Genomic DNA, 20,904 nt, shown 5'->3' on the forward strand with positions numbered 1-20,904 from the left:
ATATACATTTTATTAAATTGACACCATATTAATCTGTTGAAAAGCTTGATAATATAAAAAACTAAATAAAACAAATGACTACACATATACATAAGTTAAAAGAATAAAATGTCTTTTTACCTCTCATACTACATGCTTCCAAAAAAATGGCACTTTATCAGTACATAAATTTACTGCCAACACTAAAATAATATTCTTTTTTTACTGTCAGCATGTTTAAATTCAAACACTTATAAATTTCCTATTAAACTATATTGAATTATGAAAGAACAGTTGTTGCAAATAAAATGCAGTTGTAACTAAATGTATGTTATGCATTTCTTGTTTGTTAAGTAACATGAGTGGTCATTATGCACTTACATCATCCAGTTCAACTATTTTTACAGATGTTTCAGGTCTCTCTATGCTTAGTTCTTCTACTGGCAGAAAAGGTACTGGGAGTTGTATTTTGGTCTCCTCTACTAGGAAATAAGATTGGAAATAATATCATCAAAGAATACACTTTACCTGAGAATTTCCTATCTTCAAATAACACATCCAAAAATAAAAAAAATAATATTCTCTTCTGCATCCACACAAATATATAAATGCTGTTCATTTTCCTAGTTCAAGTAAAATACACATTTTCTTTACATTCAATTTTTAAGTGAAACTACTTAAATTAGGCAAAGTAAATCCATAAAATGGGAAAAAGTATGTATTTTGATTGGCAGAAAAAGGATACATAGTCCAGTGAAAATGATATAGTAAAGAAAAAGAAAAGTGGATGCTGATTAATGCCTAGTGTATATAATTTGAAATAATAAATTTGAAAATATCTAATCAAGACTGAACTAACCATCACTATCTTCATCACTTTCATTCTGAGAATGTTGTACCTCAGTAATGGTTGTACACTGAGGAATGAACGTATCTGGTAGCATGTTTTGAAGTTGCTCCAGTGGAGTTCTACAAAACAAGAAGGAAGCAATTAAAAATCTAAAGTACATTATCTAAAACTTCCCAGAAAAAATCTTGATTTATTTCACAAAGGAGTGGGTCTACAAAATAAATAATTAACTCATAGCTATACCTCTAATTCACAGAAGAAAAGTATGATTGTGTAATAGAATCTTAATCTACTAAAATAACTTTGTAAACCAAATTAACATAATATGATACTTTTTAACTGCGTATCATGCTGTTTTTTGTTTAGTATGAAAAATAAAAGTGTGACAGAAGCCAGTGTTCTTGCAAAAGCCACATGAAGCCCATTAAGCATATCGCACTATTAAAAAGCTAAATTACAAATGTCTGTTGTGTCTTACCGCTTTGGCGTTACGTTGATAAGTTCTAAGAGAACGAGAATACGTTATAATAAAATAGGGTCTCACGATATGAATATGAAGTGTTCTGACTGTGGCATCTGCCACCCATTAATAATGAGGTTTGATGTAGTCCATCTCATGTTGAAGGGATTGAAACACAGAGATTCTCTGATGTCAAGAGTGTGCACTGGTTCCAGAGGTCAGTACCAGATTATGGGAAGCTGGTTACTTTTTAATGAAAAATAGAAGTAGCTGTCGGCCTTGCAGACCATACAATCTAATGCAGTCTTCAGATAAAGGTCAGAGCCTTCTTAATAATATTGGTAGGTAACACTGATACATAATTTAGCATGTATCAGGCTCTGTTCTATTATAATTTGGGGTATTTAATCCTAGTAGATGCATTAAATAGGGATTAGTATTATTTTAATTTTACAGATGAAGACATCAAGGCACAGAAAAATAAACCAACTTGTTCAAAGTCATTCAGGTAATAAATACAGAAGAAGAATTTGAATCCAAGGCATCTGCCTCCCCAAGACCATATTCATAACCACTACCCTATATTGCCTTTGACCCAATTGCAAAGGCACTAAAGAGCTGATAATTTCTTGGCAATCTATAGCTATGTGTGTTCTCTCAATATAAGTTATGTGTGTATCAGACACTCCAAAATATTTATGTTATTCAGCTTTGTGTCTTAAAAAATTCGATGAAGGAACTCCTGCCATTTGCAACAACATGGATGGAACTAGGGAGAATTATGCTTAGTGAAATAAGCCAGGCAAAGAAAGAAAAATACCATATGATATCACCTAATACAGGAGATTAAAGGACAACACAAACGAACTAAATAGGACAAAGAGCAGAATAGCAGTCAATAGGGGGGAGGGGGGCGGGAGAGAAGGGGGATAAGCAAGGGAAGGGTTTAGTCAAGGAACGTGTATAAATGACTCATGGACACGGACAACGGGGAGGGATATGATTATGGGAGAGGGGGTGGGCTGGGTAGGGGAGAGAAATGGGGGAAAAATGGGACAACTGTAATTGAAAAACCAAAAATTAAAAATTAAAAAAATTAAATTAAATTAAAAAATTATAGTGATTTATAGATCTTAGCGGCTCTGAGAAGGAGTTACTTGTTATTTAAATAAACTTAAAAAAAAAAAAGATTGTAAGTTATAGAGTCTAAATTTCCCCTCATTCCATTGGCACCCATATTTGGGGAAGGCAATTTTCTTCTTAAAATAAAAATAATAATGTTTCACCAAAAAAAAAAAAATTCAATGAGCATTTCATTTTATATCCATAATTTAATTAAGTGATGGAAATATTAAGATCAAAGACAAACTGGCATCTGGCCACCAGAAATCCTTCCAATCCAATATGGAAATACTGTATTAAAATTCAACCATAGATACACACAAATGTATTATTATCCAAATACTTCTTCATGAAGTGAAAACATTTAATTTTATCAGTAAAGCCCTGAACCAAAGACTGACAGAGTCTAGGTAGTAAAGCATAGGAGCTAAGAACCCTTATAAGTTATTTATTATAAACTCAATTATTTTCCAGATGAGAAAATGTGGGCCAAGACAATTTAAGTGATTTGTCAATAAAAAAACAACCAGTTAGTCAGTAAACTAAGTCTGTTCTGGATATTGGAACCCTGGCACCCATGCCTTGTTAAGAGATCATGCCACATAAATAAAGGATGGATAAAATATATTTAAAAATAGGATTACCTAAAATTTTAAACTGAACATCGATCAATTCACTTGAGGAAACTTATCATGAGTGGTTCTAAATGTATTCTGTGAATTCATTACGCTGTTTGCCTCGGAAGCACCGAGGAAGATCTTTTTTAAATGCAGTCTCATACCCATCCTTTAAAACACTGATTTTTAGATTCGTCTGGGGTTAGGTAGAGAAATCAGCATTCTAAATATTTGCCCTGGTTATTTCTAATAATCAGCTAGAATTGATAATTAAATGTACTAAAGATATTAGGGGAATTTGAGTGGGAAAACCAGCTAATTGTTAATATTCACCCTTAAATTAGTCTAAAGTACAATTCTTATGCTTCCTTTCATGAAACTTCCCTAGAATTTAAAAAATCTACTGGAGATGTTAAGATGGCTAGTAAGATCTGTCAACACATATATTGGTTGCACATACAATACAAAAAGTTATCATTCAAATCAGAGAAGAAATACAAAAACAAAATACAATGGAACATATATTCATAAATCTATTAGAAATGTGACAATTACAGGCAAAGATAAAGTCTTAACCATGATGATCATTACCAATGTGGGAAACTTTTTAGAAGCACAGCATCAGAAATGTTGTAATCAATTTACAATCACAAACTTGTAAATTGCAGATTGATTGTTCTACACTAGCATCTGTAATTAAGACATAAAGCATTAACTCAAAAAAAAAAAAGGTCTGTTAAAAAATAACTGTAAACAAGACCCCAGTGAATATGTTCACTAACCATTATTTTCTAATAAGATTTACTAATATTTAGTATTCAGCATAGCTCAGGACTTCATGTGCCCATGATTAAAGCTTTTTGTATGTGTCCAAGCACAAATGATGGTGGTCGTTTAATAACAAAATTGTGCTTCTTTTATTGTATAACAAGCTCAATATGAAAGTCATCAAAAAGCAGCAACCATAAAAGATAAGAGAACTTGATGTTACTTTTACATGATGATATTTAAACTAAAAGGAGACAAATGACAGGTATGCACTACTGAGTTTCACACCTGAAGGACTGTTACAAATATCATACTTAAAAAGAGACATATAAAACTTAAACAGTAGTTACATAGGAATAACTAGAATAGGATATGAATGAACTTAAAACCCTGCCAATAAACCACAGTGTGATACAACTAAACACCTAATAAAGTGACCACCAAAAGAAAAAGAACCTGAAAATACCAGGTGCTGGCAAGAATGGAGAGCAACTAGAACACTCATGGACTACAGGAAGAAATGCAAAACGGCACAGTTCTATGGAAGACAGTTTGGCTGTTTCTCAGAAAGACGAACACTCACCATAAAACTTAGCCAATCCAGTATCAGATATTTGCCCTGGAAACTAAAAACTTATATTCAAGCAAATACCTATACACAAATATTTATAACAGATTTAGCCATAATTACAAAAAACTTGAAATCAGCAGTATATTTTTATTTTCTTATTTTAAAAAAGGTTTTTTAAAGTTATTTTTAGAGAGGGGAAAGGAGGGAGAAAAAGAGGGAGAGAAACATCGTTCGGTTGCTTCTCACACATCCCCAACTGGGGACCTGACCTGATATCCCTGACTGAGAATTGAACCAGCAACTTATGGGTTTGCAGTAGGATACCCAACCCACTGAGCCACACCAGGATATTTTCAACATTTGCAAAAATGAACTTAATATACCAATGATGAAATAATACTCCACAATAAAAAGAAATAGATTTTGATTCACTCAGGAATATGGATGAATCTTAAATGCATTTTGCTAAATGAAAGAGACAAAGGCTACATATTGTATGATTTCATTTACATGATAGTCAGAAAAAGCAAAGGTATAATAATGGAAATAGTCCAATGGTTGCCATAGCTGGGGAAGAAAAGCTGACTACAAAGGAGAAGCATGGGCAAATGTTGGGGTGATGGAAATGTGTTGTTTGGTACTATGGTAAATCCGTGATCTGAGGCATTGGAAAAAATCATAGAACCATACATGAGTTATAATAGTCAAATTTTAAAAAATAATAGATGACTGATAAAATCATTCTAAACTCAGTCGGTAAAAAATGAGTGTCATGACCTGAGCAACTTTGGAAAACAATGTTGTGACTGAATACTGTAGGCTGACAATAAAAAGCACTGTACACAAACAATGTACTCCAGTGGTAAATTTGTTTCTCACAATGATGTTAGCAATTCTGAAACTACTTTATACACATATTGAATCTGATAAAGTAATAAATGTATCATAGATAATGAGAGCCAGAATTCTCACATTGTAGGTGAAAGAAACTAGAAATAAGTAAAGAGAGAATGTAAATTAACTACATGATTCTGGTTTGGAGTTGGGGGTATGAGTGTGAACTCATGTTTAAATTTTTTTTTATATATACTCTCTGAGAACATCTAGGATCTATGAAACCTGAGTAGCAATGGGCATAGCTAGAGCCCAGATATGTTATTCTCTAATAAAAGGAATCATGATTCCTTGGAGAAATGGTTCCTGGGCTAGGACAGATAAACACACCTTGAATGCCATAAAACTGAGGAGACGTTCAAAGCAAACCAACCAACCAACAAAAACCATGTTGAAAGAAGAGAAGCATCAACCTGAAGAAGTCTCAATGGGCAAAGCCGAAACTGTATGAGTCCTAAAATAAAGAACAATGGCATCATATTTTTTAATTTTTAAATTTTATATATATATATATATATATACATATATATAATGGATAATTTTCCTAGAATAATTAAATAATAAATGTAGAAGAAATGAAGGAAATAGAAAATTGAAAGACAAATACCATATGGTATCACTCATAAGAAGAATGTGATGAACAAAATAAACAAATGAGCAAAACAGAACCAGAGCCATGGAAACAGGGAACAGACTGAGAGCTGACAGAGGAAGGGAGGTGGGGGGAAGGGTGAAAGAAGGTGCAGGGACTCGTCAAAGAACATGTACGAATGACCCATGGACATGGACAACAGGATGGGGATGGACTGTGGGAGCAGGGGATGGGGTGAGACTGAGGAGAACAAAGGGGGGAAAACTGGGACAACTTGTAACAGAATAAGCAAGAATAAAATAAAATTTAAAAATTATCAATAGAGCAGAGAGCAACAGGTGCTGCAGGCAAAATCTGCTGACAAATGCTAGAATTAGTAAATGAAAATGTAAGGAAATGCAGATTTTGCATCATCTCAAGGTATCTCCCCTAAAATATTTATTAATTATTATGATGTGAATATTTGTGTCACCCAAAATTTAGAGGTTGAAATCCTAACACCAAATGTGATGGTATTAGAAGGTGGGGCCTCTGGGGTGATTCGGTCATTGAGGCAGAGCCCGCCATGTGAGGACAGTGAAAAGACAGCCTCTTGTGAACCAGAAAGCAGGCTGGCACCAGACTCTGAATCTTGATCTTGGACTTCCCAAACTTCAGAACTCAGAGAAATAGATGTTTGTTGTTTATAAGCCACCCAGTCTGCAGTATTCTAACATCTCAATGGACAAAGGCAGAAATTGGTATCAGAAGCAGGGTGCTGCTGTAATAAATGCTTAAAAATGAGGAAGCAACTTTGGAATTGAGTAATGGGGAGAAAAGGTTTGAAGTTCATGCTAGAAAAAAGGCTACATGGTTCTAAGTAGACCTTTAAAGGCAATTTTGGTAAAGGCTCAGAAAGAAAAGAAGAGGGCTGTAGAAAAACCTCAGTCTTCTTAGAAAATACCTAAGTAATCTTGAATAAAATGCCAGTAGAAATACAGATGGTAAATGCCATTTGGAGGTATCAGACGGAAATAAGAAACATGGTATCAGACAATGAAGGAAGGTAATCTATGTTAATAAGCTGGCAAAGAACATGGCTGAATTGTGTTTTCTGTCCTAGGGTTTTATGAAAGGTAGAATTTGCAAGTGTTGAAATTACATACATGAGAGCAACCAACTTGATCCTGCCCCTGACAGACTCTCTCACCCAGGTCACTGGGACACCATGACCACCAAGTGGCCCCTGGCTGATAATGTTGTCTCAAGTAGTACTTGCTACTGTTGCCATCACAGCCCCCTCTCTCAAGAACACAGCTGTCCTCAGTCCAGAGGTATTGCAAGCAATCAGGGTCTTCCAGACTGGGCAGCCAAGTCTTGCCCCTGTACCTGCTCTTTTCGAACATAGAGGAAAAGTTCATCATGGGCTGACCCCTGAGGAATTCTTTCAGTACCTTTATCCTAAAAGCAGTGTAACAGGATCCTATGTGCTCGGAACAGGGCTTATGATATATTTTCTAACCATAAAATACATTTGGTTAGTTCAGAAATGGCCCTGCCATATCAACAATAAGGTTGCTTGTCTATGTAACTAAAAAATGCGGTGCCTCTATTGGGGAATTTGCTGATGAACTTAATAAGCAAAAAATTGCCCAACTATAAAAAGTGAAATGGGCCTCCATCAAAAACATCCAAGATGCAATTAATCTGGAGAAGTCCTTGAAGGCACTGGTTCAAAAGTGCCATTACCTGTTTGATGTCCGGAGGAATAAGATTGTGATGGCCTTGGAGGTCACTTACTGGGAATGGCTGCATAGAGTATACAAGAAGGTAAAGAATAGCCTGGACTACCTTATCTCTGTGAATAATATGATGTACTGGAAGGAACAAGAGCACATGATAAAATGGGTGGAGAAACGTGGTACAGAGCATCTCTGCACAAGAGGAAAAGGAGACAATTGCCAAGTGCATTGCAGATCTACAACTGCTTGCAATAAAGGCTCAAGCACAGCCAGTTCTGTGAATAAACCTATCCAGACCGAGACAGCTATAAACACTTGACTGAAAGGAAACTAAGCTATGACAAAAGCTTTCTGTATCGCCACCTACTGGAGTACAGTTTACCTCATATAAAAATGAGAAGTATGAGTTTCATCTAATGACAGAATTAAAACAATCTATTGACCAGGGAGATGTTTCTTGTCCCTCTTACTGTTCCATGATTACTTTTGAATAAGCAGTTTGCCATTAATAAAATTTGATGCTTGACTAAAGACTACCAAGTTATAATTTAAACTTGTAATTAATTCCACCATCTTATAATCAAGTGAAAGTTGAAACAAAACAAAATTATATGGCTGAGGCAATTGCTAAGCCATGTTGAAGGAGAGTCCTGGTTTCTCATGTCTGCTCATAGTAAAATGCAAGAGAGAAATTACTTAAAGACAGAATTATTAATCAAAAGAGAAGCAAAAGTTAAAGATTTGGAACATTCCCAGCCTACCCATATTAAAAAGAATGAAAGAGCCTATTCAGGAGAAAACAGGAAGTGTATGGCCAAAGGATCATCTGAGAGAGAGATTAGTCAGCCATCATAACAGAAGCCAGGACATGTTGTCCAATACAATAGAAGAATGACCTGAAGGCAATTCAGAAGTCATCTGGATGATCCCCCTCATCACAGAGCAAGAAACCTCCCGGCTACTGCATACAGCAATGCACTGTAAACTGTAGGGACAAGGCTACCCCTGTGACCCTGGACTAGAAGGATAACAAGATTCCAACACTGGAGAGTGAGAGGCATGTGACCCAGCACAGAGACACTGTAGGAATGAGGCCATCCAAAGCCACAAGGCCAGAGCCACCCAGAGAATTGGAGGCCCAATCTCTGTCTAGCAAAGCTATGGGGGCAAGACTTCTGGCTCAGTGTTTCCAAAAGGCTGGACCCCTGTTCTAGTATATCTAGAAGGTAGGACCTCATCCCAGTGGATCTGGAGAGCACAGCATCAACAAAGGGGCTAATTCTCAAGACTTGTGATTTAATAGAATTTGTCCTCTTGGGTTGCAGATTAGCTCAGTACCTGTTTCTTCTTTCTTGTTTCTCCCTTTTGGAATGGGAACATCTATCCTATGTCTGACTCACCACTGTATTTTGGAAGCACATATCATGTTTGATTTCACAGGTTCACAATTAGAAAATTATATGCCTCAGAATGAATCATATATTAGTCTTACCCATATCTGATTTGGATGATATCTAGATAATAATGTAAACTTTAGATTTTTGGTGCTGGAATGAGTTAAGAATTGTAGGGCTACTGAAATAGAATGGCCATATTTTGTATGAAAGTAGAACATCACCTTCAGGCAACCAGGAGCAGAAAACTCTGTTATGAATGTCTGTGTTCCCACAAAATTTATAAGTTGAAATTCCAACCTCCAAGATGATAGTAGTAGGTGGTGAGGCCTTTGGGAGGAGGTTAGGTCATGAGAGTAGAGCCTTCATGAATGGAATTAGTGCCCGTATAACAGAGACCTGAGGAGTACTCCTAGTCCCATCTGCATGTGTGCACGCAAGGAGAAGACGGGGCACCTACGAACCAGGAAGTCTCCAGACACTGAATCTGTTGGCACCTTAACTTGGACTTCCCAGCCTTAAGAACTATGAAAAATAAATGCTGTTTATTAATATTTAATGTTAAGTTTTAAATAATTTATGAAATGGTGAATCTAATGATAATATCTTTGAATAAAAGATATTTGAATACTATTAATAAAATTATAAAATTAAAGGTCTAATTAAACTTAAAAGTAGATTCTGAAAAATATAGCCTCAAAAGTTTATGCTAATGTAAAGTGTCCGAGAGCACTAACTTTTCAAAGTAGTCTTTCATTATTTCACATGATTTTGCTATTATGCTTCAATTTTATACTGTTGTGTGCCTTTTCCCTACATTTACATTTACATTTCTCAAGGAAAACCCTAAACTAATGATATATCATATACATAAATAGAATTAAAATTCTTATTACAACAGTAGAAGCTTCATGGAAATTTAATATTGCATTAAAATTATTTATGCAAGTGTGAAGCACACATAAAATTGCTACAAAAAGCATGCCGCATAAGTGAAAAACATAGCTTTTATATTTATTAACAATGCAGAAATTCAGAAAATACCTTCTGTGTTTTTTAAGCCATAATTTTTCCATATAAGATATACTGTCTTCTTTAAATTCAATATTAAGTGGTTCTCTCCAAATTTTCAAAGTTGTTTGTACCTCACATTCTTCCAGTGAGTCTATAACAATAAACATAACATACACACTTAATGTAACCTAGTCTATAAAGTATCATAACTTCTCTCAACATACAGAACTTGTCAAACATACTCTGATATTTATTTATAATCAATAGTTCTAGGCTTAAATAATGCAAGTGTTTAAAATTGATGATTTATCAAATGACTATATAGACAGTTTTCTTCAATAATCTCTTGAAATGAAAGAATCTTATGATTCACAAGGTTTTTAAAAGCAACTAATTCTTTTAAATACTAAAAATAAATACAAATAGATTCATTATATATTATACACACACACACAAACATAAAGGTATGCATTATAGCTACTGACAATATTTACATATTATGGGAAACAGAAAATAAACAACTCAGAATGGCACCTGGAGGAAACAACTGTCTTCATGAATTTATGAAGACATGGCAATTTACTTCCAGATGCTTCAGATGTTTCTAAAGTTCTACCAAATTAAAACCACTATTCAGAGATGCTTAAAAGCAATGGAGATTTCTGTGAAAGAAATAACTAGAAAACTTGGAAATTCAAAGTAAATTACTAAGCTAAATGGCCAAGAAACATGAAAAAATACTTCATGTCATTTATAATAAGGTGTACAAATTAGATATACCATTTTATCTCTATCATACCAACAAAACTTTTAAAAATCTGACAAGTGTTGGTGATAATGGGAAGCAACCAAATATTTTATACACTGCAGATGAGAGTGTAAACTGGTACAAACATATAAGAAAATAATTTAGTTGTATCTAGTATAGTTAAAGATATGCACAACCAATGACCCAGCTATTCCACTCCCAGGAACAGACATCCTAGAAATGTGTGTACATGTGTTCCAGGAGAATCGTACTACACAATAGAATTCACTACACAATAGAATACATCACTTGTAATTGCAAAAATGAGAATCAATCCAAACAGCCATCTATATTTAAACAGGTAAATAGTGCTATATTCATATAACAGAAGATCATTAAGCAGTGAAAATGAAGGAAATACAACTATGCCAGTAAATAATAATCAGTAAAATAAACAAGTTGCAAAAAAAAAAAAAATATATACTAGCTTTCCACTTACCTAGTATTCAAATACCTGCAAATTTAATATTATGTTGTTTAGAGATACACACATGCAATAAACTGCAAGAAGATCAAGGGAAGAAAAACTACAAAATTCAAGCTAGAGATTATTGCTTAGAGGGAAGGGAAGAGGGGAGAGAACATGTGCTTGCTGTTTTGTTTTTCTTTATAAGTTATATAACTTTTATAAATGTTCTTTTGTATCTACTTAATATTTTAGGAAAAGGAAAATATTTACAAATATGTACATATAATATATGAACAGATAATCACACATGTAATACTCTAGGACAAATAAAAATCACATATTATGTCAACAAAAGTTCTCATCTTAATAATTTCTCCACAGCAACCACACTGTTGAACTGTTGACTTCACTTCTTCATTTTAAAACATTATCTTTTTATGATAATGCCTTTACCAACTTTCCACCTATCTCTATGCCAATCTATATTTTCTCTACATGTTTGTATTTCCAGACCTGTATTTTGTCTCTAGACTGTTTGCTAGAATATTATCCTTTGCTGTCTAAGGTCTAGCCACACACCCCCACCTACCTTCAGCTCTACTAATACTTTATGCTTCTTTTTTCTGATCACTTGTATCTCAGGGTCCTGACAAGAAAAAGAAAACTTACAGTGGTAATAAGAAGAAAATCAAATGAAGGGATTAATAATCACTTGTTAGGATTAAGGGATTGAGTGATGTTGCAGCACTTAGAGACTGGGAAGAGTGGAAAGCTTCTACCAACCCTAGGCTCGAGTGGACTAAGTCAGAGAACTGTTACAGGAAGTTATTGAGAGTAATAGCTGTGGACGAGATTGTCTGAGTGATCCTAATAACAGAGGTAGAGAATGCAGTCACTGCATATCAACAAGGAGAAGGAGAGTAAATGCCTCTGCCTCTTTCTTCTCACCCTTCAGTGTCCTATTAGTGTCTCAACTTGGCCAAACCCAACTAGAAACCACCAGAGAACAAAGAAGCTCAGTAGCTCAGGTGATGTAGTACCTAGAGTTTAACCTCTTGGGTCACAGAGTAGGGCAGAAATGGAAGAGAATGGATCTGGAGAGACGGGGTCTATTTATTTTAAATCTAAACAATAATTTCTCTCTCTCTCTCTCTCTCTCTCTCTCTCTCTCTCTCTCTCTCTCAAAAAAAAAAAATTAAAGAAAATAAAATAAAAAGAAAGAAAGAAAATAAAAAGAAAAACTCATGTCTGAAGTACAGGAAAAACACAAAGTTCTATAGGTACTTTGTATCATGGGGAGCTTTCAATTTAATGATACTCCCAAGTGAAACCTAAATTATAATGTTAGATACCAGTAGTACACATTATAAAAAGCTACAAAAAAAAGGAGAAAAAAAATTCAACATAACTATGGTCAAAATTTTGTAGCTGGTTTTGATGCCCAAGTTGATGTGATTACCATAACCTCCTTCTTTCCCCCTCATTCCATGTTCACCTTACTGTCTGCCACCACCTTTTACCCGGTGGAGTGACTCAAATCTTCATGCCCAAAGGATCCAAAACAATATGAGTCCACTTTTCATTGGGTTGCCACATTTTCTCAATGAACATTATCACTGAATATAGAAAGATCAATAAGTGTGCTATTGAATGGTTTCCATATGAAATCTATCTTTCCTTCATTGTGTAGCAACAATCCAATGGTTCTTTGGGTCTGAAGCTCAGCCAGTATAGCTGTACTGTGCCCCTCCTGACTATTGATGCTGAGATCCAAAATGCCTGTGGGCAATTTCAACTACCTGTTTAATAAAAGCATGACTGGCATTTCACATAATATACAGCACCCTATAGAAAAAGCACTCCAACTTCATAAGATTATTGTTTCTGAGCTGGACCTTCAGCAAGGCATCCCACAACACTGTCAAGTAAGTTGCTTCTGGAAACACTGTACATGGTAAGATCAGTAAATTCCATGGGTAAGAGCTGATCGATATATCTATTTCATAATAAATTGAGAGTTTTGGTTTGAGACAATGTGTGAGATACCACAGTGATAAACAAGCTTCTGCTGGCAGGCATACTACAGGCAAATCTGTATCTAAAATATGTAGATTTTCCCATAGGACAAATCACAGCCCCATCCATGATAGGGTGAAATATAATCAGCCTATACCGCATGCTCCCTATTCACCAAATCCCCTTAGCACCATGTCATCAGTCAAATGTGCAAGCATTATCATTCATGCAATATCAAGACCATCGAGGTCCATCAGGAGAGTTAATTAATGTAGGTCTGGAGTGAGATTGTGAAGGTATACTGTTACCTCTTCCTCATGAAAACAAATGATTTCTAATTATCCTTATTAAAAGAAACAGAAAAGAATATATTTGATAGGTCAAAGATCAGCAAACAACAGCCTACAGGTCAAATATTATCCACTAACTGTTTTTACATGGCCTTTCAGCTAAGAGTGGTTTTTACATGTTTAAATGGTTGAAAAATAATCAAAAAAATAACATATTGTGACATGTAAACATTATATGAAATCCAAATGTCAGTGTCCATAAATAAGGTTTTAACAGACCATAGCCACACTTCATTTGTTTATGTATTGTCTTTGCCTGCTTTGATGCTGCAATGGCAGAGCTGATTACTTGTGAATGACCCCCAAAGCTAAAATATTTACTATGTGACCCTTTACAGAACACATTTACCAACCCCTACCCCTATACTAGGTCAACAGCTGTCCACCCAGCCACAGAGAATGTGTTAATTTTCACTGCATCCAGGAGAGCAACTGCAATTGGCAACATCATCATCATCACCTAATCAAGTCTGCTAGAACCCATGGTCATTCTCCAAGACCATTCATTGGCTTTTGCAGTAAAAAGGAAAGTTAAATAAAAAAACTAATAAAAAGGTGCATTCTTGAATCTTTTAAGCCTTTTATGTTGGCATTAATCTCTATAATCCCCAGAAATGTTTTATTGCTCCTAGAATGCTATTTTATCATGGAAGTTGATAGGGGAGGGAAAGAGTTCTAGGGTCTTCTACTGATATAATACCATAACAACCTTTATGCCACAGGCCAAACTACCGGTATAGGGATTTTGCCTGTTTTTACATATATTCATTCCCAAAACATATTCAGGACTGGGAAAATAACCACATAATTGTCTCACAGTACCAATGCAACCACTATGAGACAGAATCTAGACAGGACTCCATCTATCACTTCCCTTCCTTAAGTCCTTAAGACTGACTGGTGGACTATAGTGATACTTAAGGTCTTTAGGGATAAGTGTAAGCCCAGAGCCAGAATCTAATAATCCTTCTGAAGATGTATTGCTTCTCCTCATTGTATACTTACCCTGGTAAATACCCATAAGTTCTGTAGTGAAGGCTTGCAGGGTACATAGTGTACCCTTATGGCCACAATACAATATCCTATAGGAGGATCTTGACTCTATCTCAATTAAGAGGATACAAATGTGTGGATTGGCTTAGGTCTGGGAATGTTATAAAAATTCTGAATTTCCAATATGGTGGCTCAGGTTGGGTCTCTGCCATTAGATAGAAATTTGCTACCTATATAGGCAAAACAGAAGACTACAGTTTTTTTTATTCTTAGGTATCCCAGTTAGCATTATAGACCTCTATAAATTAAATGATTCGATCTATTTACTACTCTTTCCTGACACTTATTTTGGCAATTTTCCACTACAACTTTGATGAGTATGTGCCAACACCTGGCCTCTACCATTCCAGGTTGCCATGATTCCTTTGAAATCAGGCAGTTCAACTCCATTAAAGCATCTACATCCACAATCATCTTCAGCCATAACAAACATTTTTACAAGAGTTTGTTGCTTAACACCTCGATGATGAGATGGTCCTCTAGGCCCTTGTAGGGGGTATGGTCAAAGGGTGACTGAGTAGGTAGCACACTATCAATTCCAACTTTCCCATCTATATCTCAGTGCCTTCAAAGTCCTTTCTCAACAAAATATCAGGAAACGTGCAGCATCTCTCTGTCATTAATTGAAAAATCAAGTCCAGGCTAAAATTAACCAACTTGTAATACTGTTAATGTCATTGCTAAAGTGCCTGAACCAACACATTAAAACCCATCCTTGTATGGGTTCATCTATATTGACAAATCCAACTTGATTTATTCTTATATTTTATTTTCCTTAATCTAACACTCTTAAAAACCTCTTCTTCTGCTTGCTTCACAGACTTATGTGATACAAATTGACAAGATATTGCACCTTCTTCAGGGCATGGTAATTTTCACTTGATGTAGGCTTTGTGCTTCTCCAGCTTCTGCTGGTCATTTGATTGATTTTGTCACCTCCACTTGACTATAAGTTCCAGAATAGATTATGACTACTTTTGCACATCACTTCCCCATATAGCACATAATATTTACTTATTACTTTTGAAAGAATAATTAAAAGAAAGGAATGTTTTATACCCCTAATATTTAAAACATTAATTGTACCTAAATATCCATAAATAATAACAAAATATATTTACCAAAAAATTAAAATAACCAAATATTACTTCACAAGAGAACAGAAAATGCCAACTAAAATGATAAAAATTTAATGTCCATCAAATTAGCTAAAGTTAAAAAACTAAAAAGTATGGGGAAATAGTCATCTCACATTGGTAGTGGGCATAAAACTAACAGTCATTTTTAGAAGACAATTTGATAATATTCATCAAAATTTCATACAATAAATCAACACTGACATAACATTTCTACATTTAGAATTTTAATTTAAGGTAATTATACAAGTATACAAATAGCTAAGATAGTTATTATAACTTTTTTTTATAAATAGTGATAATTAGAAACAAATTTTTGCCAGTAAAGGTCTGATAAAGTAAATCATGGCATACAGAATGCTATGCAAATAATGGTGTATTCAACATATGCATTTATATAAAAAGTTATCCATAACAGAATCTAAGTAAAAATGTAACAAATAGCATATACAGTTTTACTTCACTTATGCTCCTCTGTGTGTGTGTGTGTGTGCGTAACTGTGTCTGTAGAAAAAAATTTAGCAACATGTCAACACTGTTCACCATCAGATTGTAAGATTAAGTTACTTACATTTTCTTCTTGGTGACTTTTTTGTTATAACCAAATCATTTAAAATAATCACGATATTGATGTTATAATTTAGTTATTTCTACATAAAAGAGAATATTTTTAAATGGTTTTGCCACAATGAGATATTACTTTATACCTGTCAAAATAGTCACTATCAGTAAATCCATAAAGAGCAAGTTGTGGTGAGAATGAGGAGAAAAAAAACCCTCATGCACTGTTGGTGGAATACAGATTAGTGTGGCCACAATGGAAACCAGTGTGCAGAGTTCTCAAAAAATTAAAAATGGAACTACCTAATAACCTAGTGATTCTACTTCTGAGTATATAGCTGAAGAAACCCAATATACGAATTCTAAAGAACATAGTCATCCTTATGTTCATTGCAGTGTAATTTACAACAGCCAAGACATGAAAGCAACCCAAGTGCTCATCAACAGATTATTGGATTAAAAAGCTATGGTACACATATACACAATGAAATATTAGCCATAAAAAAGAATGGAATCTTACCACTTGCATAGATGGGTCCACAGAGTATTAGGCTAAGTGAAATAAATGAGTCACAGAAACACCAATACCACATGACTTCACAAAATTGAAACAGACTCATATACACAGAGGACAGACTGGTAGTTGTCAGAGGGGAGTGGGATAGGACTGGGTGAAAAAGGTGAATGGATTAAGAAGTACAAATTGGTGGTCACAAAATAGTCACAGAAATATAAAATACAACACGGTGAATATAGTAAACAACATTAAAATAACTATGTACGGTGCCTGGTGGGTACTGGAAATATCAGGAGGAACACTTTTAAAGTGTATGATTTTTTATGTTGTACACCTGAAACTAATACTTAATAATACTGAATGTAATCTATAATTGAAAAATTTTTTTTAATTTAAGTCATTTTTGGACTTCCTTGACCTAATTTGACTTATCAAATCAGTCCTTCTATTACTTAGAATACTAGGTCTTTCAAAGTGGACAACTGAAAACATATTTCTATTAAAGACTTAGCCCATTTCAAAGCAGAAAACTAAAAAGCTCATTAAAATATGAAAGTTAAAATAAAAAGTACATAAAAAACATAGTCAATGAACATTATATTGAGGCACATAATAAAAAGAGAGTATACAAATAAAGTCTTAGAAATATTAATAAATTTATGTATCATAAAAATGTAAGAAAATATTTGAAGGAGAGAACATTATTTAGTAAAAATCCAGTTCTAATAAGAAGGTGGTAAGATGTCAGAAATTATACTGTGTTATAAAGGAAGAATAATCAGGAGAATTCCTTCACTGAAAAAGAATAAAAATAAAAATAACAAAATTGGATGCTATCAACTGAGATACATTATTGAAATGTATTATCTAACACTTTGTTTTCAATGAAAAGCTATTGGAAGTCCTTACAAGATTCTGAGTAATAAAATTAATAAATCAAATACTTCTAGAAGTATGATTTTCCTCAAGAGATACTGAGAAACTCAAAGCAAAGATACTGTACATGCCAGTCATCTAGTTCTTAAGTGTCTAGGAAATGAGTGTGAAAATCATCAGGAAAAAATAAAAACAGAAAGTATCTCTTCAAAAACAAAGAAAAACAGAAGACAAATCACATCTCCCCTGAAGTTCTTGGCAGTATTTGAAACATTTTTTTCAAGACACATATAAAACAATTCTTTACTTCCTTATCTCACAGACCCTCCTGTATTATGTGTTTTAATTTCAGTCCAATAAAGGAATAGTTGTCTTGAAAAAACTTTCTGCTAGGAGAAGGGAAGCTAAAAGAAACCAATTCTCTATTCATTTGAGAACCTGAATTAACATAGGAAACAAGCATAAACATCCCCAATTCCCAGTTCAGCGGTTCTATAAATATTAAATCACAACCCAATGGTCATACAGTGAATATTCTTTTGAGAAGTTATGTCAAACTGCTATCCCAATATTAGTAGTTTTGAACATTGCTTTTGTATTCACAGAGAATGGAGATAAGTTCAGCTCTATTTTACAACATTCATTTTATAAAAATAGCTATACCTGGTTTTGCTGCAGTTGAGTTTTGTTTCTCATTGTCAGAATGATGTCCAGTTCTCCATTCATTTAAAGCTTCCTGAAAGGACTGGGCAGAAGCTTCTTCATCAAATGACCTTTCACACATGAGACTATCTCTTGGGTTTGTACATTCTCCTTTTTGTGTTGTTGAAACTTCCATCTAAACCAATTAAAAATGTATCTAAGTATGCTTTTCTAAATTTTCTGTATCTTAAAATGCAGGTAGCATTAATTGTGAGGCATTCTAAGTCACACTTTTTTTTTTTAACTTAGAATAGAATGTTTTAAAGTTGTGCTTATTTATATGCTTTACTCGTTCTTTAAAACTGTGTATCAGCAATTATAAATGGCCTCTTCAGAAACTATTAAAACTGGAGCCTACAGAACTGAGGATTTATCATGACGTTATTCACCAGTGTTCTCCCTGGGAAGTGACAGCACCCTTGTATGTGACCCTCCTATTTCTCCTCCAATCTCCTGCTCCTGCAACCTCTCCAGAATAGAAAGAGCAGCTTTAGAACATGTAAGTCTGATCATGTCAGGCCCCCGCTCAGAACCCTCCACTGATTATGAAGCCCCCAGATCCTACTAGGACTTACAAGGGCCAATACAACCTTATGCTTCCTGCCTTCTACTTCGCTTCCTTCAATTCTCCCCTTCACTTACCCGGATCCAGCCAAACTTAAATCCCAGCCGTTCTGGGAACCCACACTGCACATTCCTGCCTGAGGGCTTTGCACTAACTGGACCCATTGCCTGCAACCAATGCACCTTCTCCACGTCGCCACACAGTCATTCCACTCATTTCATTCAGTCTCTGCTGAAATGTCACCAACTCAGAGAGCAGGTGATGACCCTGCTGGTGACCTTAAAAGTAGAGACCCCCCCTTTATAATCCTGTATCTGCTTTATTTTCTCAAAATAACTTATCTCTGTGAATTTCAGTACATGTTTATTCATTTATTGTCTTCCTCTTCCCATTAGAATGTAAAAAAATCAGGAAAGAGCTGTGTCTGACACAGACTGGTGCTCATAGTAAGTTACTTGAGTGGATGAATAAATAAATGCACATGAAACACTGCATACTTCTTAGCATAATGATGGGGGAAAGGCTGAATTCAGTATAAAATAAAGATCCACTGTGAACACACAGAAGAAAATAAAAGTAGGATTTGGCAATTATCCACTGAATCACAGAAAACATCCAAATTAGGAAACTAAAGGAAAATAAATTCCATACCAATGTGGAATTATCAAATGTGAATTACCTATACTGATATGACATTACTAAATCTCCATTGTGTATCTTCTAGATACAAGAGTAGAATCTTTTATGGTTACTTCTTAATTGCAAAATAAACAGGCAGATTGTTAGAGTACAATTGAGAGAAGGTCATTAAATAAGTGTATAAAAAAATTTAATATAAAGAAAAAGGATCTTGGAACCTGCCAAACACTATGCTAGCTGTTGGCCACAGAAATCGTTGGCAGCCGTCCATCTTGAGAGACGATGGTGTAGCTTCTTAAGAGTCTATCTGCACCGCCGAGAATGGCTGTGCAGTCCGACTCGGGAGTGACACGGTATCTGTCTCCTCCCGTGTTGAATCGACATCTTGCGATGACGCTGGAGTGTCCTCTCCAGTGAAGCTGAAGCTACAGAGCCTGGGCAGGGTGATATGGAGGGTCTGCTGTTGCCCATGCAGCAGACCCCCCCTCTCTTTGCAGCTGAAGGATCCAAGGGAAAGACGGAGTCAATACAGCTTGGCTTCAGGTGCGCTGCAGGAGTTGCCGGTGTTGACTACAACATCAAACCGCCTTAGGGACTCCGGCTCCGGATTTTCTGTCGGGGTTTACTCCCTTAGCCTTTCCCCTGAAGAGGTATGCCGCAAGGCAGCGGAGGTTTTTTGGAGTCAGAGTTTTCCTTCTCTGTGGCCACAGAAATACAGGTTAATAATCCCACAACAGAAACAGGTGCGAGTAGCAGGTTTTAACTCAGATGAACAAGAATTCTATGGGGAAAAAGTGGGCAGGGGCAGGATACCAGAGAGCAGGAATGATACATAGACTGACACACGGAGCCAAACAGCACAAAGGCAGGAAACTGCAAGTAGTTTTGATTGTTTTGTGGTAAGTTGGATATGAAAAATGTAAAGGGTGAAAAGACAAATAGGGGGCAGATCATGGAGGATCCCACACAGAGTAAGTCAGACCTAAACTTATTGGAAACACAGCCATTGAGGAGTCCCACACGGTTTTGTGGGAAAGAGAGAAATTGGGGAATAGTGAGTTTGGGTGCAAAGAAATCAAAGAAAATGTCACAGCCATTTGACGATACCAACATCATAAATACATAACCCTCTTCACTTAGGAATTTTAGAAATATATTTTGTAAATATACATATATATGAAAAACAACGGTTTTCCAAATTATTCTTTATACTATAGTTTGTACTGGCAAAAACTGAAATAGTATAAATGTGAATCAGGGGAAATTAGGTTTTTAAAAGTCAAAAATTGA

The 20,904-nt window shown here is 35.1% G+C and overlaps 1 protein-coding gene and 1 pseudogene across 1 annotated transcript in view; one reads left to right on the forward strand and one right to left on the reverse strand.

Annotated features, from left to right (window-relative positions):
• The window catches only part of ZBBX (zinc finger B-box domain containing), a 103,598-nt gene that overhangs the window by 35,438 nt on the left and 47,256 nt on the right, over positions 1-20,904 (reverse strand). The window contains 4 exon segments of the mRNA XM_090285909.1: positions 361-461; positions 839-948; positions 10,013-10,133; positions 18,372-18,546. Coding sequence (XP_090142035.1) covers positions 361-461; positions 839-948; positions 10,013-10,133; positions 18,372-18,546 — 507 coding nt within the window.
• On the forward strand, positions 7,089-7,855 carry LOC150020828 (ATP synthase peripheral stalk subunit b, mitochondrial pseudogene; annotated as a pseudogene).

Source organism: Furipterus horrens, unplaced genomic scaffold (genome assembly GCF_987537825.1).
Source record: "Furipterus horrens unplaced genomic scaffold, mFurHor1.1.pri manual_scaffold_1, whole genome shotgun sequence".
In the NCBI taxonomy this organism is placed as follows: domain Eukaryota; kingdom Metazoa; phylum Chordata; class Mammalia; order Chiroptera; family Furipteridae; genus Furipterus; species Furipterus horrens.